The sequence below is a fragment of the Amblyomma mixtum genome, chromosome 2 (assembly GCF_055824585.1).
Source record: "Amblyomma mixtum isolate Tamu chromosome 2, ASM5582458v1, whole genome shotgun sequence".
NCBI lineage: Eukaryota > Metazoa > Arthropoda > Arachnida > Ixodida > Ixodidae > Amblyomma > Amblyomma mixtum.
In genome coordinates, this window is record NC_143013.1 from 18,090,450 (window position 1) to 18,116,422 (window position 25,973).

A 25,973-nucleotide genomic window follows, 5' to 3' on the forward strand; every position below is an offset into this window, starting at 1 on the left:
AGACAGACAGACAGACAGACAGACAGACAGACAGACAGACAGACCGGAAGGACGTACAGAGAGGTGGCGCGCTCACCGTTTTCCTTGGGCATGAACCACTTGTGCTCGGAGAAGAAGACCATGTCCTTGTATACGAGGTGCGTGCAGTGCATGGTCGGGTAGTGGTCCAGGTCAGAGGTCAGATCGCCCGCCACGCACAACACCGCTGGACCCTCTGCGCAAGCCCCCGACACAAACCTCGTGGACTGCTGCTTCTGAACTGCCCAGGCTAAGTCAGTTTCATGCGGCGTGCAACTATTCGATCATACCGCTCGTGTAACTTCTAGGCACCGCCTTCGGCACTCTGACTGATCCACTAAATCGGAGCTTAGCTGACAGATGCGTCAACTGTGGTGGCCAGATGAACTACTAGAGACAGTACAATGGAGAGATAAAGTTGCACAGTGCCAATGATAGCTTATTTCACAGCCCATAGGCCACGCCATCCTTACGGTAACTTCCAGTAACTTGTCGCCGGTCAAGCCCAGATTCTGATTCGGAGTTATGTAACTGGAAGCGTTAAACTGTACGTTCGAATACTTCCCCTCCACGAACAACAAATACCCGAACAAGGCTATTGCGAACGCCCTCTTCGTTCAGCTTCCGTACTGGATTCACCAGCTACGAATACCACCTGTGAACGAAGCTCCGGCGGGAGCTCGCGTGCTCAGTATTATAGCGAGAGCGACTGCATGCGTTGTGGAGGCACCCTCCCAGTTGCACGTCAACTTGCCCAACATTTGTCATAAAACTTCGATGCAGCATCTTTATGGGGGTATTGGAGCCGCTACTATCACTACTGAGGCTGCTGGTTCGAGACAATCATGCAAAAATTAAGGCACTATAAGATACAGTGTGTACCTACTTGGTGATGCTTTGGACCTTTCTCGTTCTTCTGAGCGCGGCGGGGCTGTGGAACATAAAAAGTATTATTTGGTTGTATTCACTTAGGTAGCAAGCATTACTATTTGCGCCGATAAACGCTCGGATAAGGCAACGTTAATGAAGAATGCGTTGTAATTCTGTTTTTCTTTAACTCTTTAATAACGTCACGGAAATCCCGTCTACATACTAAGGGGTGAAAACACCAAAGAACTATTCGGGGGCAGTAATCGAACCTGCTCCTCCGGCATCCATGAGCGCCGCACGCGTGCACGCGGTCGATAGAGCATGTAGGCCATCAGGTGCTACCTAACAAAGGAAGAGCAAGCGGTTAGTTGTCGCCTAGTTGCCGCCATGGAGGAAGAAAAGATCGAGAGATTGTCACGTGGCAGTTCAGAATCACGGTCCTCCAACATAAAATGGAGAAAGTAGGCCCCCCTTGGCCTAGGTTGGCTGAGTGGCCGAATCTTGGCCCACACGTTGGGCCGACTTCGTTGGGCTTCGGCATGCAGGAAGAAAGGGAACAGCTTCAAGAGCGCTTGGCTTGCGGAGGCAGATCGCCTGATGTAACTTTCCTACGTAAATTTTCTTTACAGAATAGTCGCCGTTAGTTTCTGCACTCTCGCTGCGGAATTTTTTCTGGCAGTGGCGAATACTCGGCAGTGAGACTTCCGATCATTCTGAACTGATGGCAGCACTACGACATTTGTTGTGTAAGACTGAGCCGATACTAACGGTTTCTTCGGCTGGAACTGCTAATCGTTGTGTCATTTGTAGTGCACACGTGGTCTGAAGGTACAACTAGGCATTGTACGCTTTCGAGTTTGTGAATCCACGGCTTGAGCTGCTCTAACGATACCCGCAGCCTATAGAAGCTGCGGAAAGAGTTTCTGCACTGCAGCGCTGTGGAAAGGGGAGGAAGGTGGTAGGTAATGTGCACAGCGAAGTTTCGAGCCGCGAGCAGCGACGGAAGAATATAGGCTTTAGCATAACTGAGACCTACTAGCGTAGACATACACCGGTTTACCAGACACTGGTTTGGCCAAAGCTTGGCTTGGCACGCGCAGTGGCCCCACCTGATGTCTCCGCTGCTACTGCGCGCGCTCAGGAGGCATCCGATAAATCGGAACACGTCTACTCTAGTACGTCTCCGCTATGCTAAAATCCTTTACTGAATCCGTGCTTCCTGTCTCCCGTGCCACTGCGCGCACGCAGGAGGCATCCGATAAATCGGAATACGTCTACGCTAGTATGTCTCCGCTGTGCTAAAATCCATAACTGAATCCGTGCTTTCTGTGTCTCACGCACCTGAAACCAGGAGTTCGTCACTTTGGACGTGCATTTGATGGTGACACGCACACACGCACACACTAATCACGAGCGAATACGCACAAATGACAAATGCGCACTTCACCGTTGTCCATCTCGTGCATGTTCCCACTGATTCCTTTGGAAAAGTGCTAGAACATTTTCGTACCTTTTTTTTCAACGCCGTAGAACTCCTTTTCAACGTGGTGTTCTGCAAATTGGCAAGAAAGTCAAAAAGTAAAATATTGGCTGAACGTCAATTCAGTGTATACATAAGAAAGTGGGTATACTGAAATGGTGCATACGGTAGTCCTCATGAGAGGTCAGTGGCCCTCACAACGCCCTTTTTTCCCTTCAAGTGTCTTGGGCACAAGCTATATCGTAACACCGTCACACATACATATCAGCAGAAAAATATCGGTACGAGAGCAAGAAAACAAACAAATGCTTGCTTTCTTTCCTGCCACGGAACAAGCCTCAGTTCCTTTGCCTCAGTGCAGAAGCAAACAGCAGAAAATAGGAAAAGACTTGCTCTATCTGGATATATCCGTCAAGTGAGCATCAGGTCTATTGTTCGCTAGAGTACGTGTTGCTCTCAGCTCCCAGCTCTGTTATCTTACTCAAAGTTTGGCTGACACAGATTGGACGTTCGCGTCCGGTGGACACAGACAGTCGCTCAGTTACAAGCGGCTGCTACGCAGCTCATTTGGGCTGTTTTGTCCTTGAGGCATTTCCAGCACGTTTTTGGTAGATTTGTTACAGCGCGCTATATTAAACTGATTGAACTGACGTAGAAACAGACAAGTACAAACAAAATCGCACTTTGTTTTGACTTGTCCGTTTTTTCGTCCGTTTAATCGTCACTAGTGCTTGGCAATAGCGCACTGTAACCAAGATACAGAACCAAATGGCCCCTGTTTTAGAACTGCTCTTCGTAGAGGCGGAATGTGCACAGAGTGTAAGATATGTATTTTGTAAACTTAAATTTCAGCTTATTCTGATTATTTATGTGTGCTGATTATGGATCAATTCCTGTAATTGAGGGATCGATGCAAAAGCTGACAGCGACGCAAGCTGCCTCACTGCAGTGGTATGCATATTACCGAACGCACAGATTGGTATTTTCGTTTGTAAGGAGGGGATAATTACTCGCTAGAATCCACCCAAGCACAGCCATATGGCTATAGAGAAGAGCTATACGTACAGCTTCCGCAAAAACTTCATAGTTAAAGAAAGACTTTTCCTTGTCCGGGGTTCAAACTCGAGACCACCATATCACTGGAGCAGTAGCGCCACTAACTGAGCTAACCGGGACGGCTAATGTATGGCAAGGCGAGCGCGAGTTGATCAATAACTCGATTGGAACATTGTTGGTCGAATGTCGTTCAGTGTAGTACAGCGTGCACTCATATATTCGTCCACACGTGCGTGGTGTTTTCTTCTCTTAATTTAGTCCCTGCTCGAGCTGGGTTCTTACCTACTGAATCGCCTTGCTAGACTTTGCCTCCAGATCAAGAAACGTCCTCCGGCATTTCATGTACGACATTAATGAGCTAAGAAATTCGAAGTAAAAACCGTGGACATGCAGAAAGCACAGTGCTTCACGTACTCTGCACTTCGCGGACGGCCTGCAGTCTCGGGAAGCGGTTTACTCCGTCGCAGGCGGCGGTGCTGTCGTCATGGTCCACGCGGAAGGCTGCTACACAGACGCCGTGGAATACGTCCATTGCACGGCTCACCTGATGGTGCAGAGAGGAGGGAATGTGAAAAGAGGCGCAAAAATACGGTACACTGAATCCTTTACGATCCACGGTATTGAAGCTGCCTTACTGATGTTCCTGAGGAAGCATGTGTACAAGTTCAAGTCTCCCTGTGTACTATCGGGGACAAAACTCTTAAGGACACGCGAGCGGCAACCAAAGCATATAGTTTTGTTACCAGCCGGTTATTGCTGACCATATTTTCGGAAGTGAACGTGGGCCTTGGCTTCTCTAACGTATGTATGAAATCAGCAGAATATTGACAAACTTTGCCCCTATAAGCCGAGATAGTAAGTTGCTTGTCCTGTAAACTTTTCTCCACGATAGTACGTATGTACACGGGGTAGCCTTCAGTCTAGCTTACCTACGTGTGCGCAGATCACGGCCCGCCAAACGGGAGTCACTACTAAGTACACTGGAAGGGGCAATGACCAAGAAATGCGTAAAGGCTACTTGAATTTCGAAACCAGAGTTAGGAAAGAGACGAGGACGTCCTATAGCATGGTAGCAAATGTCTACTGGAAGTTGGCGGCATCTTTGAGTGCTCGAAGATATTGGGACTGCGCCATGCAGGGCCGTTCAAAGACTGCATTGGGGTGAGTCATCTTAACTTGCATTCAGGAAAAGAATCAGTCATAAAGCGTCCAGGAGGATAGGCAGGCACCTTCTGCTTGATGGCGTCTTCACTGTCGTAGGCCACCCATGTCTGCGGCTTGCGCCTGGAAGTGGACAGGGCCACGCTGTCTTCATCGGGCGTCACCCAGACGGAGGTGCCGCACATCTGCGTTGGGAATACACAGGAGACTGGCCTGAGCACGCGAGGTGATGCAACCACGCTCCCTTCACTAGGAAAACAGTGACCTCGCGCAGTCGTCGCGAAGATCAGGTTGCTGAACAGTGACTAACGCCAGGGAACAGACGGCAATTCCGGAATATGAGAACGGATGAGAATGTCAGATGACAAAGCAGACGAACTCTCGACAACAGGAATGCGAGAAATGCCCCTCTCAGACAATGTGCATGAGCCTGACTTGTTCTGAGAGCACGTAGAAATCATTTGTGTGAATACTTTAATAGAGCAAACTGACGAGAGCACAAGACAAAAAAAAAAGTGCAAGATACATGCTAAAGTTTCCTGCTGAAGATAAAATAGCACCAACTTACCAGTATGAGATGCCAATACCTTTGTGTTCATCGAACGTTTGTGACCGCTATGATGTGCCCGAGTTAACATTTAGCAGGACACTTTGGTCGCCAGGCACCACATTTTTTTAGTTTCATATCGATCTACGTCAGCCACTAGAATCCAAAAGAGAAAAAGCGCCCTGTCTTTTTCGTCCCTGTGCGCATTGAAGGGGACGTTGATAGGTTGGAACAAATCTGTAACGTGTCGCCTGTAAACCATTTTCAATGACCCAAATTTGTTATTTGGTGCGTGGCGTGAATACCGCTCATGAAAGCATCCTTTGTCAACTGTTTTCCTATGCAAGCATCCTAAAGTGCGATATTGATTAGTCCATTGAGAAATGAGAGCTTCGCCGCAACTAGTTAATCCATGAAAGAGCAAAGAAGAAGCGTAGCTTGTTGGGCCAGTTGGTGCATGGTATGTAGAAAACCAGCGAAAAGGACGCATTCACAAGGAGGAGAAGTACACAGGACAACTTCCTTAGAAAGAAGACTTCCTTAGAAATAACTGAAAAGGGACATCAACCATTGTTAGTGTCAGGACTATATAGGGTACACACAGAGCGCAGTACAAAAAGGAGCCCATGATTGGAGGGGATGCATCGCGCGAAATACATGAAACTGACAACAGAAGAAAAGAAAAAGGGCAGCTGTGACACCAAGTGGCAAGCGTATGCATAAAACGTGTCGGAGGATGCAAGCACAGGAGAGACAAAAAAAAATTCGAGGGAATATCGTGGAGTTTCCCTATATTCGCTTCTATGGTGTATCGAAATTTTCCTCGAAGTCACCTAAGAGATTATTTTGCAGCAGCCTACGTGTTCTACATGATTGAGCAATAGTAATTCATGTGCTGTCTACTGTAGTTAGTACTAGTTCTTGACATTTCCTGAGCTCTTATGCGCAGGCAGTATTAGAATTTAGGGCCCATGGAAGTAACAGATAGCAAAGGTCATAGCCCTTAATACAAAATTTCCTTATTTAAAATCTGCTCCGCTGGGGGAGAATTCTTCTAAACGTTATAGTAACACTGTTGCCACTTCGGCTTCGCGCTACCATCTGCTAGCCGGCCCGGTCAGCTCAGCTGGTAGAGGGACTGACCCGGACAGGAAATGGTCCCCGGTTCGATTCACGAACCAAGACAGATTTTTGTTCAGCTGTGAAGTTTGAGCAAAAGCAGTCTAGCTTTACTCTGTAGCTGCGTTTGGGTGGGTGCCAAACCCGTAATGAAATCCACAGAGAGAACGAAGAGGAGGTGTGCTCCGAGAGGAGGCCACTCACGTCGCCGTAGTTGATCCACTTGCGGCCCGTGCACCAGCCGCCCACGACGGGCCGGCTGTTGGCGGCCACGTCGAACGACATGGTGGACATGTCGAGCGAGAAGCACATGTTGTGCGTGCCGTTCACGTTGTCCTCCTCCTCCTTGACCATCTCCATCCAGAGCAGCGCCGTCTTCACGGGGATGCTGCTGGGCGTGTCGTCCACGCGCACAAATATGGACGGGTAGACGAGCCTGCAGAACTGCTCGTCCTCGTGGTAGTGCGTCTCGACCACGAAGATGTCCGCGATTCGGAGGTACTCTCTGATGCGGTTCAGCACAACCTTCTCCGTGTACTGGTCTGGCGTCGCGTACCCGGAGAAGATGAGAACGGGCTTGGGTTCTCCCAGCTGGGTCAGGTCGGCCTGTATGCTCTTGAGCACCTTGGTCATGCCTCGCTGGCGCGGGGTCATGAACAGCTGGCCGGTGATGGCGACGCCATTGAGCTCGTTCTGCGAGATCCACTTGGCCAGCTGCGCGCTCAGGGCCGCCAGGCTGTGTTCGTCACGGTCCGCGTAGTCCTGAAGCTCTCGCACCATGCTCGGGTTCAGGGCCACCACGAACTTAGTGGTCACGAAGCGCTCGCGCAGGGACATGAACTCCTCGAAGCCCGTGGTGGCTATCACAAGCGCACACCGATAGGTAATCAATCAATCAATCAATCAATCAATCAATCAATCAATCAATCAATCAATCAATCAATCAATCAATCAATCAATCAATCAATCAATCAATCAATCAATCAATCAATCAATCAATCAATCAATCAATCAATCAATCAATCAATCAATCAATCAATCAATCGATCAATCAATCAATCAATCAATCAATCAATCAATCGTTCAGTGTTTGGTTTCAGCCTGATTTGAGAAGGAAGTGAAAAAGTAGGAACAGTTTCCGAGTCCTGTCATCCTCTGAAGAACGTTCAAGATTCCTGTTCTGTGAAAAAAAAAATTGAGAGCACACACAATCCCGCATGCATCCTATGCGTGGACGACGTTATCTGGGATCAAGGATTAAATTAGAGCCATTTTATCTGGGTATTGAAGTTATTTTATCGACCTTGACCCCGCAAGAGTGCGCACGTACGCTAGCGACATCGGGCTGACGTTACCCTTCGTAAAGTTTAATTACCCGCCAGGTCGGGGCTACAGCCAATGATTCGTGCCTATACTTGATTGCGGGCCTAGCTAGGCCCCAAGCGACTGTTGGATTCCTGCTGCTTTTACAATAGTTGTAGTTTTTCGTGTCACAAGTAACGACTGAAATGATTCTCTTCGCTCATAAAAACAAGATACACTGCAATACGTTCTAAAGGCCTTCTCGGAAAGCCGAACCAAGATATTTCAACTTACTTTATTTTTTGCTTTTTTTTTCTGACTTTCCGACGCAGCTAGCCTCGTTTCACTACTTGCGCCTACGTTCATTTAATTCGGCGTCAGTGAATTAGTCGCTAAACGGGAATTTCACAAGGGAGGCAGCACGAAGCGAGGCTGCTCACAGTTTCCGCTGGGGGCGAAGTTTCGGCTCTGCTTGCTGAAGATCAGGTCCTTGAAGACGAGGTGGGTGCAGAACTCTGCCGGCATGTGCATCTTGTCCGTGGCGTTCTCCGACATGAAACACAGCAGGTGGTTCGAGATTCCTGCGCACGAGGCAAGAGTTGTGCAGACATCTGCCGTCATCGTTCTGTCTTTTCTTCTACCTCGATAAATTGTCCGAGCATAGTTCTGTATCCTGTGCTGAATGCTGCTCGCCCAATTTCTCATGCCTGCTCTTTCCTTTTTTTTTTTAGCTGATTAGACAACGTTGTCGTACTGCTTTTTGGCGTTTATTTGACGCATAATAGCAATATTTAGTGAAAAAAAAAAACAGACTATTACGATAGCCGGTAAAGCGAAACCTGAGCATAGCTCTTCACGGCTGGTAGGTGGCATGTTATGCAGCTAGCCACCCTACTGGATGTTCCCGTGGCAGCCACCTTCTAAGTGGCTTTTCGCTCTGCTACCTGGACAACCGATTACGCCAACGACTACGCCGACGACTACGACGCAGAAGCCAGGAACAGGCGCTTAAGAGCTGCGTTCTAAAAAGAAAAAAGTTTCCAGGTAAAGAATCACAAGTAAACAAACCCCCTTTATAGCCTAGAAACAGCACGTCTTGTTTTCTGTCGCTAAGCACAAAAAGAGTGCTTTCTTTCCGTCGTTTGTTGAGAGGTACATCATTGCTCAAAATTGCCCTGACCATAGGGCTTACTTCCGAGCAGTACAATCGGGCACATAAGGCGCCTGTGAAAGCTTCTAAGGTCCTCAGGGGGTGAAGAAGACTCATCTTCACCTTACACAGATTTCCAGCTCCGAGGATGTCTTAAACGCCCAACTACACACGTCTCGACAGCACGCCCTTTTGTCATGGGACCTTTTGTCACACCATGTAGATTGAGGAAATCCCAGTGTAGCTGCTGAACATTTGGCAGCGATCCTCTTACCGGCTGGCTTGAGACCCTTTACGGGCCCGTTTGACTCTTCGGTAGTGGTTGGAGTTGGCTGAGTTTTTTTAGAGGCCTTCTTCTTGTATGTCTCGCGGAAAGCTGCGCAGAAGAAGATATTTCTTAGAGCGAACAACCTCCTGTCTAGATTGACCTCGTAGAGAACTGGTGGTGAGGTCCTAAAGCTTACACTTCTGTTGCTCGGGAACACGGTGATGAGCACGGGGGGCTTCTGTTCGCGGAAGGCGGAGAAGAGAAGAAAAGAAGCATGAGAGAGTTACGAAGAGGAGAGTTGGCTCGGTCAATAACTCCAAATCTTGGAGCCCTTTCTGAGCTTATTTCTGCTGGCGGAGCACGCTATGTGGTAGCAAAGCAGCTAGGACACATTCAAGAAGCAGTTTGTACGCTTTTGTGCGTTTTACAATATTAGAGTCTTATTGACAGTCTCAATGAAGGTCACGATTGGACAACGCGTGCGTCAGTCACGATACTGTTGACGATTTCGAGTGCGTTCCAGCATGTGTCCATGACAAATAGTTTCCTATGAAGACAAAAAAAAACATATTTGTGAGTCTGGAGGTCTCAGTACAAACTAACTCTTCGACCGGTGCAATATATTAATTATTCTTCTCTCCTATTACATCCCAAACATCTGGTGTGACGACTGGTTTATTTCAGCTATTCAGGAGCTCCTGGAGTTGCTTGGCCAAATGTCGTAAGGTGAAAAATGAAAATAAAATAGAATCAGTACGAGGTCGCAGTATCAATGCCCTGATTAAGATAAGACACGGCCTAGAACTGCTAGTAAGGAACCACTCTATGCGCGACAGGGAGCAGATTTTTACGAGGAGCCTTTTTTGTTTTGTTTTGAAGCCCAGTAACTTTTCTGTATTGCATAGAATGGCGGCTTGCCCCGAAATGGTTCTATAATGTGAATGACCTTCGGTGGTGCGCGAAACACTAGATTGATTCATGTTTTTTTTCTTTTCTTTAGAAGGGATGTACCTATTGTTACTTGTATGCGAGAGGTAGATGAGGTACTGCCTTCGAAGCTCGGCATCGTCGGGTACCTATTGGTTTCCTAATACTTTCAAGTATTTCCCACATATGTACTGCCGGAAACCGCAGAAATTGACTCCCCCCCCCCCATCCCCCTCAATAAGTTCCGAACCTTGCCGCACTACTTGAGAGGGCGCCACCTGATGGTGCACCCCTGGTGACACCAGGAGTGCATCATCAGGTGGCGCTAGCATGCAGTGCGGCATGGTTCGGTACTTATTGGTGGGGATCAGTTATTTTTGTCCCCGATAGTAGAAGACTTTCTCCAGGCTGAGGCGCTTGGATACGGCGCCACATGGTCTCAGACCAAAGGTATGGCCTGAGCTACAAGAACGCAATAAAAGCAGCATTGCATTCGCCTGATGCAAACCAGAATACTTTATATTAGTAATGTAACCTAAATTTCATGAGCTTCAAAGGCACCGAAGGCAAAATGAAAGTACTAAATAGCTGTACAGCGCGACAAGAAAGCAATATTGCCTCAATTTATGCCAGTTCAGGTTCAATCCGAACGTTTTCTTTTATCACGTTACGGAGCAACGTCTCCACGTTGCTCGAACGTCACGTTATGAAGCAGCCGCTTGAGCTCGTTCACAAAGACTGAATGGACAAAGTCAAACCTGATTGAATGGACAAAGTAAAACCACTGACAGGAAAGCAGGTGAATCGCGTTGAGAAAATGCGCCCTGCAGGGTGTGCTTCGGATTTCATGCACTGCGTTCAAAGCGGAAAACGCTTGTGCAGAAAAGCAGGAAATCAAGCCACTTGAGGATTTTGTTGACGTTCTGCAACGTTGTTTCACTTATCTGCACCAGTGTTGCGATACGCCAACACATACTGCCAAACGTGGCCCCGTTATTTCAGCAAAATTTCCAAAACTTGTTCTTTTATTCGACCTTCAGCCGCCCTTCAAGATGCAAGCCTCCTCTTACTGCCCACTCTGGCAAATTAGCAGACCAGCGATTGTCTGTTCTGCTCATTACATAGCCCACCATGTCCACGTCTACCAGGGTTTGGGTGGTAGCGAGTAATCAAATGAAACTATTAGATTACCGTGAATAACAACGCACTCGCGCTAACGATTTCGCTTAGCAGTCTCATTCCCGCGAAATATGCATGTTTCCAGAATGCTTGACTGAGCTTATGCGTGAGGTCCTGTACTTGGATTCTTGCAGGCTATCACGTTAGAGATAAATGAGAACTTCGCTACTTGTAGTACGAAAAACTAGAACTCACTCGACTTTTCCTTATTTGCATTGTCACTCGACTTTTCCTTATGTGATCTCAGCGCATGCTTGTGTGTAGTCTTGTGCGTGCCTGCAAAAAGAAGTTTCATAAATAAAACTTTATAAAGTCACCGTTACATTCGTGGCATAAGTTCCCTCATTGGTTCTAGATACACGTTCGAAGATTCAAGAAAACAAGGGCGGGGAAAAGAAATTATCTCACTGTGTTTCAGAGCATCCGCTGTTCAAATGAGAACTGCTGCTAAACAAGACAGCAGCGTAGCAGTGAATATCGTCAACGGGTCGCGATGATTAAGACGCAATTTTTATAGATGTGAATAGTTGGAATTAAGCCTTATGATCACCGCTACAAACATCCACACAACGGCAAATAGAGTAAAGGTAAAAGTAGAAGAAAACTAATCCTTACGAGGCTTTGCTCTTCTAGGCTTGACCGTTGGCGCTTCTGGCAGGGGATACAGGTTAAAGGCAAGTTAATACTAACAGAAGAAAATGTAACTCGTGTACAGTTAATGCTACCCAATAGGCACTGGAGCTCCCTTAGACGTCCTGCGGACGTCGTGAACATCTGAAGGACATCCATAGGAGCTTTAATGTCCACTGGGATACCTTCTGAGCCTTGAAATGTATGCATAACAGCACCTTCAGAGCTCTTCGCAAGAGAGAGCCATCGACGCTGCCCAATATAGCAGACGGGACTCTGCAAATGCAATTAATCGCAGGCCATTTTAAAGCTGGTATGCTTGTAACGGCTAGATTTAAGCTTTTTGTTTGGGTCCACGGAATTCTGTGCACAATTTTTTTAGTAGCGATCTTGGCGCATGGAGCCTGTCTGCATTTTTATGCAGCATACAACGCATCCGATTATTGGCGTGTGTGGCACCAGTGGTAAGTTTATAGCGACAGGAATTTTTATTTATAAATGGTGTACTGATGCTGTGAGGTAAGGTGATAGAAAGATGACTGAAAAGAAACCACAATGTTGTTTCAAGAAGACTGATATCAATCCAAGCTGAACCAATATTTGAACTCAACTGAATGAATCAGCGAACGAAAGCGGTCGAATTCACGAATTCAGTTCACTTTATTAGAAATTAAACCTCACCGGGAGAAGCAAAATGCTGCACATTTTTGTTACCACAGCACACGATTCATTGCAGCTTTTAAACTTTTCTTATCCTCTCTTTTTTATCCCTAGTTTCTTCTGTGTTCATCTATTCAGTACATAACAACTCATTTCCGTTGCGGCATCAGTGCTTGACAATGTGTCAGTATTCGAGGAGGGCTCCCTCCAAGGAAAAGGCAGCGAGACCGCTTAGAGGTACCGATGGCTTAGTTCTTCCAAATGTTATTGGCGCCAGAAAGGCAGCTGTAAAAAATTAACAGCGACGCCTAATTGTATTGCATGTTGGCAACGCGATAACATTAGAAGCTGTTGATGCCTTTACAGGACGTGTCGTCACTTCCGGTTTGGTGGGGTCACTCCTCCATGGGAATTATGTGACGGACGGACGTCGCTTTTTTTTTCCAATGGTTCTTCTTATGATATCGCCTTAATAAACCTCTTAACTTTTTGAAGTAGTCATCAACACCTGCAGGGCAGTTCTAGGATGCAGGCATCGTCGGTCAGTGCCCTGTGACGCTGTTTGGACGCGCGTAAGTTGATAAAAATAATGAACGTTGCGGTAATAAAACTGAAGCAACACATTCGGTGGGCGCCTATTGCATAATTATGAATTTTTTGGCTTCATGTTAATCCAGTTATTATTTTTAAATATCTACTAAGCTTCTAGAGCTTAGAGATCGCGCAGAACTTTCTATGAGCGTAGCGATAGCGGGAGGCATGGTTTTGCTTGAGCGAGCTTGCGTATAAAATTGATTTCTCAATAGAACGCGCGGACCTGGGAAATGGCCGAGGCAGGAGCGCAAGTTTTGAGCATAAAAATGTGCGCATAAATTTAGAGAAACTGCGCCGTTTGCGATTTATTTGGACGTTGTATAACTCCCTGACTGAAACTTCCCCCATGTAGCAAGCGGTTCAACTCTGATAATTACGTGTCAGTTATAAGTCGGGTTAGTAAGCGGCAAAAAGGTCCTCTTATTCTTTTCAACAATAGCCTTCCATTTTCATTTGTGCAACAATTAAATACTTTCTCAAAACTTTGGTGCATGCTACTATATCGGCGCGAGCGCTTGTGAGGCAGTTGGTCCAGTTTTGTTGGCCAATAAATGCACAAAGTGACTCCACACGTGAGTGAATAAAGTGACACCACATTTTTTTCTTGCGCAGATATGCAAGGAGTGGTAAAGAAGCTATTCTTTTCTTTCTAAATATAGACGATTTCTTGTGGTGTTTTGTTGTCACCTCCATTCTCTGCAATAGCTCTCTGCCAAGAAAGCTCCGACCATTAGAACTTACCCATGTGCCGCCTGCTGATGCTTCCTTTTATGCTCATAGAATCCGCATCACTGTGTGGCCCTAGGTCGAAGGGAAGAAAACCACCTTATTACCCTGAAACTCCCCAAACTGCCAAATTCGGCCTCTAATGGAGCAAGGGAGGCAACACGGTAAGAACATTTCTGTTTGCAGCACATTGTTGCCAACTGCAGAAAGGATGTCTTCGATTCTCGTCCATCGCTTGGAACACCAAACTGAAGTACCACCTGCCACTTGCCGCAAGACATCGTCCCAGTCTCAACATTATAAATGCGGGAACGCGTGTGCGCAACTCTGAAGCGAAATTTTCGGCAGTGCCCAGTGCGCTGAACAGATCTCTCTCAGACCCTGGCAGCCAGTCTGACTATTGTTTCACTGCTTTGCAGATGGGTTATCGCATTTATCAACGGTTGTCATTGAGGTATGATTATTTCCAGATTATATGCAAATACTGCCGTGGATGGCAAATGTCAGAAAAATAAACGACAGTAGCCGGGATACACTGTGCAAAAAATCGGCAGAAGAGAAGTCTTAATCGACCCGCCGCGGTGGCTCAGTGGTTAAGGCGCTCGTCTACCGAGTCAGAGTACCCGGGTGCGAACCCGACCGCGGCGGCCTCGTTTCGATGGAGGTGAAACGCCAAAGGCGCCCGTGTTCTGTGCGATGTCAGTGCACGTTAAAGATCCCCAGGTGGTCGAAATTATTCCGGAGACCTCCACTACGGCACCTCTTTCCTCTTTCACTCCTACCTTCCTCCCTTCTCTTACGGCGCGGTTCAGGTGTCCACCGAGATATGCATACTGCGCCATTTCGTTTAATCAAAAACCAATTCACCAATTTACCAATTTAGAGCTCTTAATTCGCTTCCTTGCAAAGCATTTTACTGCTAAATACAATAAAACCGTTTCCCGTGCATCTCATCAGTGAGATTAAAATAAGAGGTGTTTGAGAATTGTACGCGACTACCCTCCTGTTTTCGTATAATTTGGATATTAAGCCCACGACCTGAGCGTTCGTCTTCCTCGGGTTTTTGCAGTGTTAGAGAAGCTAACTCACTCCACACAGCTCATTGTTGAGATAACCACTGTGTGCGAGCTTTTGAGTTTAACCGCGTTGAAAATGTGCGGGTGAAATATGCTGTTCAGTCACACAGAGGTGCGAGCATGCGCTGTTAGCTCGAGCGTCGTTTAATTCCTTGTTTGCATTGTCCTAGGCAGTAAGCTCTGCACTGAAGCCACCTTTCCGTTTATGACCGGATCTTTCTTGAAAAAGATGGTTCTTTTGTAGCGTGCCACGCCAAGAACATTTTATGTCCACAGCACCTCCCTTTGGTGGATACCAAAAGCTTGCTTTATTTTACTCAACACACTATTAGCTTTCTCACCTCGAGCTTGACTCATATTTGCGTAGTGTCCGACATGCTGGACACTCCCTTTTTTGTGCACTAGTTCTAAAAGCTTATTGCATAACAGCTGGCGCGCGCCAGCTTAGGTTCAAAAGGCTTTAAACGCTTTCTGCGCAAGCATTGCACAGTGTGTGTTTAGTTTTTATGCGTTGCGTGTGTTAAGAAAGAGCCGCCAGTCTTCTTTGCAAGTCGCGAGTAGATTTGACCACAAAAAGCACATTGCAATCCATAAGAAGAGCAAACAAAATGTTGCTTTAATAAACCGCCCTGTGCATTCGTTTGACAAGCGGACCGATATTCATCACATGCCCGCTCGTAGTAACGAAACTGCTTTGTAGAGACAATTTTGTTTTTTTTTCTTAATTTTGCTCAAGAAATCGTTTTCGCCTTCCAGATCTGGCCCGGGTTTCCTAGATAAAGATAAAAGCCCCCCTCATTTTTGGAAGTAAATTTTGTTTGTTCTGGGAAGGATGAGCCTTTAATCCTTGCATGATTCCCCCGATCAGCAACCGGAGCCGGCAGAAAGGCATTTAGCGATGTAGGCTAAAGAAAGGTAAACGAAAAAGCAGACGGTGCTTACAATTTCGGATCTCAACGCTGTCGTGCGCATCATGAGAGTCGTAAGCGCCCATGGCTCCATCTGTAAAGAATATGAAGGTGACGTCAGGACATGGCGCTTGCTGAACGTATAACGGTGGTGTAACCCCACAAGGAAGAACGTTAGAGGAAAGGGGGTTGGGGAGGGGGGGGGGGGGGGGGTTGACATTGCCTGCACTCAAAACAGTTTAGACCGATTTCTCATTCTCCCAACTTCTGTGCTGGGAGTGTTCAGCTTCTGTGTCTTACTCTCAGAAAATATTTACGTTCGCTTGCTCGCGAAACACTTATACCTGTTTCTATTTTGGAAAGGTGGAAACTAGGAGAAACCGTGAGTTTGAACACACGTGCAAGCGGTTATTGGACCTGACCCGCGATTTTTTTCCTGCAAATCTTAAGCGATCCTTTGTTCGATGTACCATTATTTCATATTGCCTATTATCCAATGCATCTGTGCTGTAAATGGCCGACTACCCTAAATCGCACGATGAGACATCGTGGACATGTACACGACGTGCGCCACGTCCCCTTTTCTGTCCCCTAAATGGCGCTAAATGGCTAAATGGTGGACTTGAAAAATCGACTGCATAAAAGACTTTCTCGATGCACTAAAAAAAAAAAACTGTACAAGACGTACTAAAACTGACATTGATTTAATCTGGATCTCAGGGAAAATGGATTATTATTTAAGAAAGCTTGAACGTTACTCTTCCTGAAGCTGCAGAAGTTTGATGTAAAACACAGTTGCAAAGAACGTAATATAAACATTTAATAACCTCAAACAGATGGCTCTTCAGGGCATTTTGAAGAAACAAATAAAACAAATATCGCTACCTGAAGAGATTGGTGTTAGCAATATCTAGTGAAGCCAAGCAGCTCAGTTGGCTTTTAGTGAAAAAATATAAACATCTATGTGGTCACCGTAAAATCGGCGCTCCTCTCGAAAGAAAAGCTACGCGGTATTCGCCAGAACAGTGGCTGTCAAGTGCCGTAAAGACACCTGACAGCTATGATGACAAAGCAGTGCTTCAACGTCTTACTTGGCGTCCTCGAATGGAAGCTCTGGTGTATAAAGAACCCGAACACGAGCGACAGGACAATCGCACAGAGCACCACCACCAGGCTCTCCCACGTGATGAAGTTGCCGAACGGTCCCCTGCGTATAAGAACCGAAGGAAACGCTCGCCTTATGAACTCGTAACTGCACTGTGATTTTTTTTTATATGCGTCTCTATGATGTCACAAGAGAAATGCACACCATTGTTCCTTTTGATGAAATTCAGCAGGGCTGAGTGCTGAGGCCATGTGATCACATACCCGATTTGCGTCAGCGAGCTGCATCAAAAGACTTATTTGCTATATCTACACAAATGGCTATATGAGACACCCCCATTGTGCAGGAGAGCTCAAGGTTAATTTCGACCCATTGGGGTGCATTAACGTAGAGGAAAATCTGTTGTCTTTCCGTTGTTCCTCTATCGAAAGGCAGTTCGCCGTGGCCGGGAACGAACCCATGGCTTTGACCACAGAGGCCGAATTCCAAATGCACTAAGCCAACTCGGCAAGTTGTGCGCATGTACGAACTTCGGGCTCCATTACAAGCTGTACTGGAGGTTCTCTGCATGAAATACCTGTAGTAGCTCGTGTGCACATGGGTGTTCAACCCTGTTATTCGTAAAGTTGCTTGTTCAATATAAGTTCGCTAATTAATAGCTCGCGTGCCGTATGGGAGGTAGCAAGTAACAAAGTAAGCAATGTGTAGTTAGTATGAGAGGCCCGCATTAGTGTTTAGGAGCCTTGAAAAACTGCTGCATACACTTACGGTCTTCGGCGGAGCCCTGGAATAAAAAAAAAGTCCTTTCAACGGGAATGCTGCTCACGACGGTTCGAGCTCCACAACGTAAGCAGAGACAAGAAAATTCGTGCACGCATACTAGAAATGGAGTTCATGCAATTAGCGAAATCACACAGCGAAGCGACACAAACAGGGAACTGTGCTGCTGTAGAGGACAACAGCGAGACGGTGCTGCCTGGAAGTAGCTATGGATCGGATAATGTGGCAATGAAAGACGCGAAAGGGTAAAAGAGTCGATCAAGCCATGTGCAGAGAACTTTCGCAAGAAAACGTTGTATAACCGAGGAGTCACTAAATGAGTATCCCTCTTCCCAACCTTATATAAGCCAACCGCCATCTTGTGCATTCTAGGTTTCAGTGCTTATGTAACCGGTCATCTGTATCTTTTTTTCTTCTCTTAAGTTGCTTTAGTGACATGCGAGTGACAAAAATCAAGAGAAGACGTTGTTCTTTCCCGAACCTCTTTATCGAGCCGTATTCTTCAGGCAGAGTGTCGCCAGCGCTAAAATTGCTTTCTGCTAACGATTTACAAACAATGACTCATTCTCGAATAAAAGCGCCGCGCAAAACTACAGGTCCACCGAAATATGCATCACTTATGAGAATTACAGCTATGAGAAGACAAGTGTTGTTATAGCTCGTTTTCAGGAATAATCACAACTGTGCGGAAGACTTTTTTTTTTCCGCTCCTGAAGAGGCTCATTTGTCATTCAGCGAGGCACTGTGCATTGAAGCAAAACCAGCAAGCAGCAGAAGCGATAGTAGCTCGAAGGTAAAGCTCAACCGTTAATTAAGCTTATTTCGGGCCCACCGGCTTGCGATACTGCACACATCATTTGAACCGCTGCAACGTCCCCCGAAAACGCATGCCATATCGCTTCCGTCACATATAGCATGGGAAGCTGACTACGTACAGAGCTGACAGAGTACACGAAGCTCAACACATCTTTCTACTAGCACATGTTCAGAGAGGGCAGAAATGTACCCAGTGCGCCCTGCTAACTGCGACCAGCGAACTAAGAAAGGAAAGATTTGGACTCTCTTCGGACGAGTGGGTGAAAGGTACAGTTTAGCTCGAGTGGGAACTTTGCCATTATGTAAGCGAAGCTAAGATATACATCAACAACAAAAGCGCTCGCACAGGAGAACAGTCTGCCAAGGGGGTTGCATCTGCCAGTATAGTCGCGGCGGCGCATCGCGTCGCATCCCCCACCAGCTCGAGACCCAATTACTGACTCGTTCCGTAAAGCGGATGGTTCGCGTTGCCCATGAAGGATGACGAACTGCTGCTCCGAACGTCGGCGAGAAGGCGATGCATGTTGCGGGCTCCTTCCTGGCCTCTCTCCGAGCTTGGCACCGCTGCCGCCGCCAGCGGGGGCTCGCGAACGTGCGCGAGACCCGACGACGCTTCCCTAAGGGCCTCGCTAGAGAAACCGAGCGTGGCAGCGCTACGGAGCAGCGCAACACTTGCCCTTGCCGGTGAAGGCGGCCACGGGTTTGGTCATGGCTCCGGTGGTGAACGGCCCGGCCATGGCGATGCGGGTACGAAGCGGGCGCCACAAACTTTTGCTTCCTCGGGCTCCGCTCGAGGCCCGCCTTTGAAGAGGAAGAAGGAACGATGAAGCCAGGCCAATCCTCCGCCGTGGGCATGTGCCATTAAGTCTGAGGACATCATCATCATTATCATTAACGGAGGAAGAAGAACAGCAGCGCGTTGCACACGGGGTACCGCTTTTCCAACTCCAATTAAAGATTTTTGATGCACATTTTAAAAAGTTATATAGCGCTAAACGGTAGTTTTATAAGCTATAATAATATCATCAACATCATCATCAGCCTGGGACGCCCACTGCAGGACAAAGGCCTCTCTCATTACTCTCCAATTATCCCTGTCCTGCGCCAGCTGCGGCCACCCTATCTCCGCAAACTTATTGATCTCATCTGACCACCTAACTTTCTGCCGCTCCCTGCTATACAGTAACTATATACAGTAGATATATAAGTGTTAAAAGCCTCATCAGAGTAAAAACCCAGCGGTGTTTGGCGTCGGCTGGCACAAAATTCGTTCATTTGTCGACGTAGTGTGTGACGTCATGATGCCATGGGACGTTGCCGAGCGGTGAGTGGTCGGCGTGATGTACGACGTCATGAGACCACGTGACACGGCTAAGTTGGCAGGTGCGCTTGAAGTTAGCAGGTGGGCTCTTAACGTGACGTGGCCGAGTGCTGTGGTGGTCTTGGCGGCAATTGGAAGCTTCGCTTCGTTGTGAAAAGACGTGTCTATACAGCTCCGCTTATCAGGTTGGAATGGAGGCGGAACCAGCGCCGCTTGTGTCTACCGTCATGGAAAATCCCCGCAAGCGGAAAGAATGAACGATGAAGCACGTCCCTGAATTTGGAGTATCGGCGGAGGCACAGGCTCGGCGCATGCGGCATGATCGCCTCCTGGAAGTAGATGGTGGTGTAGTCTGGCCTCTTGGATACGTGCCAAAATAAAGTACTCGCTTTACCGCAATTTGGTTGCAAAACCGGCCGTTGGTGGCAGCAACTGTATTTCAACTTTAACCTTTTACACTTTATAAAAGCTCCATTATAGTTAACATGACCTCTCTGTCATTAGAATGATGTAATACATTGATAAAGGCCAACTTAAATTCGTCTTTATTCTCCCTTAGGATTACATATAGCTCCGAATTCTACTGCACATCGCTGTTCATGTCTGTATGGTCCTTGCTCTTCTGAAAAGTTTCAGAAGAAGAAAGCACAGACCTCTAGCCCCCCCCCCCCCCCCCCCCCCTCTGTTTCCTAACATCAGTACAGAGGGAGAATTAAAGCTCCAGTGATTTAGCTGGGCTTCAAGGTAAAATGACAGTCCCGGATTGACTGACTGACATGTTGATGCACGACTCCTTTCTTTCCGCAGCATCTGGGAGCGCGGTTGGAGGTTCCAGAATTTTCGTCGAAGAGAACGCTTTTTCTGCATAGGGCTTGGTTGAATAGTTACCGATAATCAGGACGCATAGGGACTACTGCCAAATTGTCGAGGATCAAAGGTGGTGAGTATCTATTAACGCCACCGTCCTTATTGCGGAACAGGCTCTCCGTACGAAAACGAATGCGCAAAACTAAATTTGAAGTGTGCCAAACATCGCTGTTTGTTTATTCTCACCAGTCTTACTACACTGAACAAGTAATACAGTTCCTAAATAAAGGTTTGATTCGATCAGTGAGCGGCGACCGGCTGTTGCAAATATGCACGCTTTTTTTACACGTAATGAATAATGCGCATCATTCCTTTGGAGGACGACGATTTCGAAACGTTTTCCACAAAGCTCGTTAAACGAATTTATAGCCGGTTCCAAAACAGTCTATGGCTTGGAACTGTTTACACCTATATTAAAATTTTCGCATCATTTTTATATTTGTGTAGTGGTAGTTAAGACGGAGTAACTACGCGCTTACAAATAAGCAGCTTTCAGTTTTCAAAGGAAGGTTATTATATTTTTGATGTTTGTGTTATTGTCTTGCATATTGTTATTAAATATGAAACGGCATCAGCCCAACTTCCGAATGATAATTCTTCCAGCCATGGTTCCAGTTTTTATCGATGTTTAAACTCTTTCATTTTGGGTTTCTTAGTGTTCCTTTCAACGTTGTTCATATTTATTATATGGTTATTTTCTTGCTTTGAGTACTTTGACATGACACTGAATGAGACAGTGCAAATCTCATTCCTTTGTCAATCCACCTTCAGTTTGAAGCCGCACGGAGGTATAGCAAGTGCTTTTCTCGGCTGAGGAGAGCCGCCATCTTGAAGGATGCCTTCAGAAGACGAGAGTCACGGTAGCAAGACCCACGAGGAGGAGACTAAGGATGAGTCCAAGAACGACGAAGACATCAATGAAAAGAAAGAAGAGGCCAATGATGAGTCTAAGGACGTCGAAGACAGTGAGAAAGAGACCAAGGATGAGTTTAAAGAGGCAGAAACGAAGCCTGGCATTCACCTTTACAACCCTGTAAGTCGGCGTCATCAAACACTCATGGTAACGCGCTTTGCATTTTCCGGTACGCCATCCTTATGTTAATTGACAGAGCTGTACCTTTCACCCTCACTAGTAGAATTGCTTTCTTGTTCTATTCGATTACATTATTTTTTACTTCAAGCAACGTTGATGAACGCTGTCTTGGCGATCAGTATTGAAAATATAGAAGCGACGAACAGTGAACGGCTTCCCCCGGAAAGTCTACGCCGAGTAGTTGTCATACGAGGGCACAGTGGCGAGGGTATGTATGCTAGTGTGTTTAGGTATTTGCGGAGCATGGTTTACGAGAATTACTACGCGAAATGAATTGTGATATCGAGCGAAGGTGGACACGAGAGAACAAAAAAATGGCTTGTCAATAAAATAATACATTTATTTAATTATTCAAATACCCTAAAGGTCCTCCGGGACGGGTACTACATTGGGGGGACACACGAAGCACTTTGATAACACTTTGCTCAAAATGAAAGGTGCAGAAAAGAGAGAAAGAAAAAAATATGGACACCATTTTTTTATGTACTCTTTTTCTGAACTTTTTTATTTCTACTAGCACGAATAACGAACTCTCAACCAACTCAGAGCTGTTGAAAAATCACAACGAATCAGGATTAATGCACCAGGAAGCTTATTGTTTTCAGTGCTACAAAATAACAAGGGACAGAGAACAACACAGTTGAGCCAGAAGTAAAACTTATGTTATCAGCAAGGGCAGGCTAGTCAGAAACCAGGTGTCCCGGCTAAATGTAACGAAGTTTCTAAAGAAGACAAAGCACTCTAGGCAAGTGAAACGAACTCAGTGTTGTTGAGAGTCGTGTGGCCTGTCTAAAGTATATCTTCTTTTCGTTTTGCAATGTTTGGTAGTGTTAGGATCAGGTAGCGTGGTCGGGCCACAGAAGGGACAAGGAAGGCCGGAGACGGGGTTATGAGGCGAAAACAAGGAAAACTTTATACAGACTATTTACAGGATTCACAAAAGAGCAAACAGTCAAGAATTAAACGTTCATAGCGTCGAGTGACTGGATGAGCCTTGTCGCCAGGGCCCAGAGCGTCCGTTCTCACGTAGGACGCTTGTTAAATACCTTAATGCTCCGCCCCTTCACAAGGTGGTGGCCGATTCAACACAAGGCACAGATCGGAAGAGTTACACCGCACTTAGCACGTGGAGGCCCCGTGGGAATGGGCAATGTCAGTGCACGTTAAAGAATCCCAGGTGGTCGAAGTTATCCAGAGCCCTTCACTACAGCTTCTCTCATAGCCTTAGCCGCGTTGGGACGTTAAATCCCATAAGTCAACCAAACCAACAAAATACTTTCTTCCTAAAATTGGTGCATCAAGCAGCCTTCTGTGCCCAACCTGCAGTGTTCGATGTCTTGAACACTTGAAAAACACAATGAGTATTTTCAATACTCACTGGAAGGCATTGCTAAGTACTTTAGGACTCCGCCAGGACGGCGCCCTGCGCTTGGAGCGTGTCCTTGGACACTGGAGGGATCGGCTTCGGCCACCCGTGGGGTGGCCGAAGTTTTCCGAAGTTACTAGTTTTCCTTAGGGGCACGGGTTTGATACACACCCTTTCATGTTTCTGTGTGTTTGTGAGTGGCTCCTAAAGGCTGGTTCACATGCAAGCGACTGAGCGATTGAGTGGCGCGTCGCAGCGAAAATTTCCAACATGTTCGAACCTTGCCGCTCATCGCCGCTGCAACTCAAAACAGGTTTTTCCGTCGCGGCGACAGGATTCGCTAGCATTTTCGCTTGCGTGTGAAACAGGCTTCATGGCTGCGCTTTAAAAATACCGCAGACTAGGTCACAAGACTCTGAAGAGCACTGAGTTGATTTCATTCACCAGGGACACTCCATCGTTTTAAAAAGTTGATGACATTTAGCGGTAGATTTGCATTTATATATCCAGGTTACGCTTATATACACACGCGGCTGCTTCTCTGTGCTTGAATCAGTGTGCTTGACGTTCTTGTGCTTACGCATACCTTGCCTAATGGAGGGTGCTTCCACAGGTACCAGCCTTAACGATACTGGAGTTCAGGTTAGCAAAGTTAGCATAGCAAAGAAACACATTTGCTTCGCAGTAATCAAGAATCAAGGCGCCAGACTCTCGCCGAAATGCCCCGTGATATGTTGTTTTCCTTCCTGCTTAACTTTCACTGGTTCATTCTGTTTCTTTTTTAGAAAACCCCAGTAGAACTGCACCTCCCAGGAGGCATCCAGAAGTTCAATGATGTTTTCATGGAAGCCACGTTCTTGAAGGACATGAAATCGTATGCTACTAAAATTTTTCTCCTTGGAACAGACATTTTAAGCTATGTGGCTTACGCGTATCACAAGGCCAGATGCACTTTTGCTGTAGTGCTCAAAGTAGTAGCGAACTCAACTACATCTCTTTTTGTTTATAAAACCGTATGCTTTGCAGATGTATTCCCTAAGAAAACATGCGAGACAGAAGTGGTAGTATTGTAACTTGAATAAAGGTAACAAATCTTGCTCTCAACTATTAGTATGTGTTAGCAGTATCGTCCGTAAGAAAAATAGTAACACTCTGTGCTGATGTGTTTGAAGTAGCGTGGATGCGAAGCTCTAGAGGAAGCGAAATTAGATTCAGCTGCTTTTAACCCCCCTTCTACTGTTAAGCATGCAACAATGACTCCGATTTCTGATGTCTCTCATTCATCTCTGCTGCACTCTAAACAAGAATACGGGAAGAGTGGCAGAAGCACCATTTATGAGGTAGTCCTAGGGAAATAAAGTTTTGTCAAGCACTTAACTGGCTCATTCTGAAGCGCACTGGAACCCTTGTTACGCAGTAATAGTGACATTACTTTGTAGTGGCGGCTGTCCTCGAATACTGCTTCAGGTTTTGTGGTTATTTAAAAACGCATAATAGGCCCCACTGTAAGGGCCAGTAAAAAGACAAATCTGTTGGAATGCAGTGCTTGTAGCAACTTCTAATGTGGTAGGTGGCTAAAATATTGCGTCATCATTGTGCCATTTTTCTGACTCGTATGTATAGAGTATGATGAATGTGACGAATAGCGGCCAGCTGTACTCACTGTGCGCGTACACTAAATCATGATGTAAACAAGAGTTAAAACAAGATGTTAACAGAGGCAACTCGCATGCAAGAACAGAACAATACAATTTCAAAAAGAGACAAAAAACACCACGCAGCATGCAGGCAACTGACAGGCACAACAAAGAGCACTTCGTTACTAGAAATGCAAACAAATAATCGGCTCTAGTCACAAAATATAGCCTGATATCGTTTTCAGGAAGAGAGTACTGATACGTTTCGCCGGTGTTAAAGTTATTGTTGCGAAAGCAACACTACGCTAGTCGCAGATCCATTTCGCAGAGCCGAGGAAAGGCCATACTGCGCATGCGCGAGGAGCAGTGACGTCACACGGCGCACAGCTGGCGCGCCGCCGCCGCGTTCGCCAGTTGCGCATGAGCAGTAGCGGTGCATAGCTAGCGTGCCGGGGCCGCCGCTGCCGCGCGCTCTCCAGCGCCTCTCTCTCTCCTCACCGATGAGCAGTAGCGGCGCACAGCTGGCGTGCCGGGGCAGCCGGCACGCCAGCTGTGCGTAGTGACGTCACTTCCTCCTCGCGAATGCACAGTATGGTCGTGCAAGAGCACGCCAAAACGGCGAGACTGTGGGCAATGTAGCTCACGCAACAATATATGGCTACGCGAAGATGTTGCTTTCGCAATCCTCCAGGTTTAAACAGAGCTAAAACACAGCCAATTTTTCAAAGTGTTGGTTATCTGGAACCCAAGGGTTTTTCCCCGTAATTAGTGCGGGTGCTGAGAATCGACCAAACATCAGTTGATCGGTTTAAAACAGGTCTTTCTTTTGTATTTAGTTTGGCTAGGCACAAAAGAAAATCAGCAGAAGAAAAAAAAGACTCTGGACGGAATATACGAGTAAGCGATAATCAAGCAACGCATTTACAGCAATAATTTTATACCGTAGAAACAAATATCCTGTACCCCGCCGTGGTGGCTGAGTGGTTACGGCGCTCGGCTGCTGGTCCGAAAAAAGCGGGTTCGATCCCGGCCGCGGCGGCTGAATTTCTTTGGAGGAGAAATTCTAGAGGCCCGTGTACTGTGCGATGTCAGTGCACGTAAAAGAACCCCAGGTGGTCGAAATTTCCGGAGCCCTCCACTACGGCGTCTCTCATAGCCTTAGTCGCTTTGGGACGTTAAACCCCATAAACCAACCAACCCAATATCCTGTGTGGGCAGTGTAACCGACTCCGGCGATAAGCCCGATCGCTTTTTTTAATCATCATTAACAGGTTGTTGAGATTTGTCTTCGACGCAGTTTCCCGGACCAAGTAATTA

At 46.7% G+C, this 25,973-nt stretch overlaps 1 protein-coding gene and 1 pseudogene across 2 annotated transcripts in view; one reads left to right on the forward strand and one right to left on the reverse strand.

Annotated features, from left to right (window-relative positions):
• LOC149358569 (uncharacterized) overlaps positions 1–19,109 on the reverse strand; it is a 44,234-nt gene extending 25,125 nt beyond the window's left edge. Inside the window, exons 1-16 of the mRNA XM_089568858.1 lie at positions 19,049–19,109; positions 17,545–17,560; positions 16,763–16,878; positions 15,706–15,765; positions 13,703–13,762; positions 11,693–11,728; positions 11,300–11,353; positions 9,168–9,209; positions 8,978–9,079; positions 7,994–8,134; positions 6,456–7,111; positions 4,654–4,770; positions 3,839–3,968; positions 2,399–2,440; positions 905–949; positions 77–214 (exon numbers count right to left, since the gene is read on the reverse strand). Coding sequence (XP_089424984.1) covers positions 77–214; positions 905–949; positions 2,399–2,440; positions 3,839–3,968; positions 4,654–4,770; positions 6,456–7,111; positions 7,994–8,134; positions 8,978–9,079; positions 9,168–9,209; positions 11,300–11,353; positions 11,693–11,728; positions 13,703–13,762; positions 15,706–15,765; positions 16,763–16,878; positions 17,545–17,560; positions 19,049–19,109 — 1,816 coding nt within the window. The remainder of the gene's footprint in view (positions 1–76; positions 215–904; positions 950–2,398; positions 2,441–3,838; positions 3,969–4,653; positions 4,771–6,455; positions 7,112–7,993; positions 8,135–8,977; positions 9,080–9,167; positions 9,210–11,299; positions 11,354–11,692; positions 11,729–13,702; positions 13,763–15,705; positions 15,766–16,762; positions 16,879–17,544; positions 17,561–19,048) is intronic.
• A 2,234-nt stretch (positions 19,110–21,343) lies between these two features.
• Positions 21,344–25,973, forward strand: part of LOC149358570 (uncharacterized) — a 19,920-nt pseudogene continuing 15,290 nt past the window's right edge. Inside the window, exons 1-2 of the transcript XR_016288185.1 lie at positions 21,344–21,593; positions 23,805–23,893. The product of XR_016288185.1 is annotated as an uncharacterized LOC149358570 (transcript). The remainder of the gene's footprint in view (positions 21,594–23,804; positions 23,894–25,973) is intronic.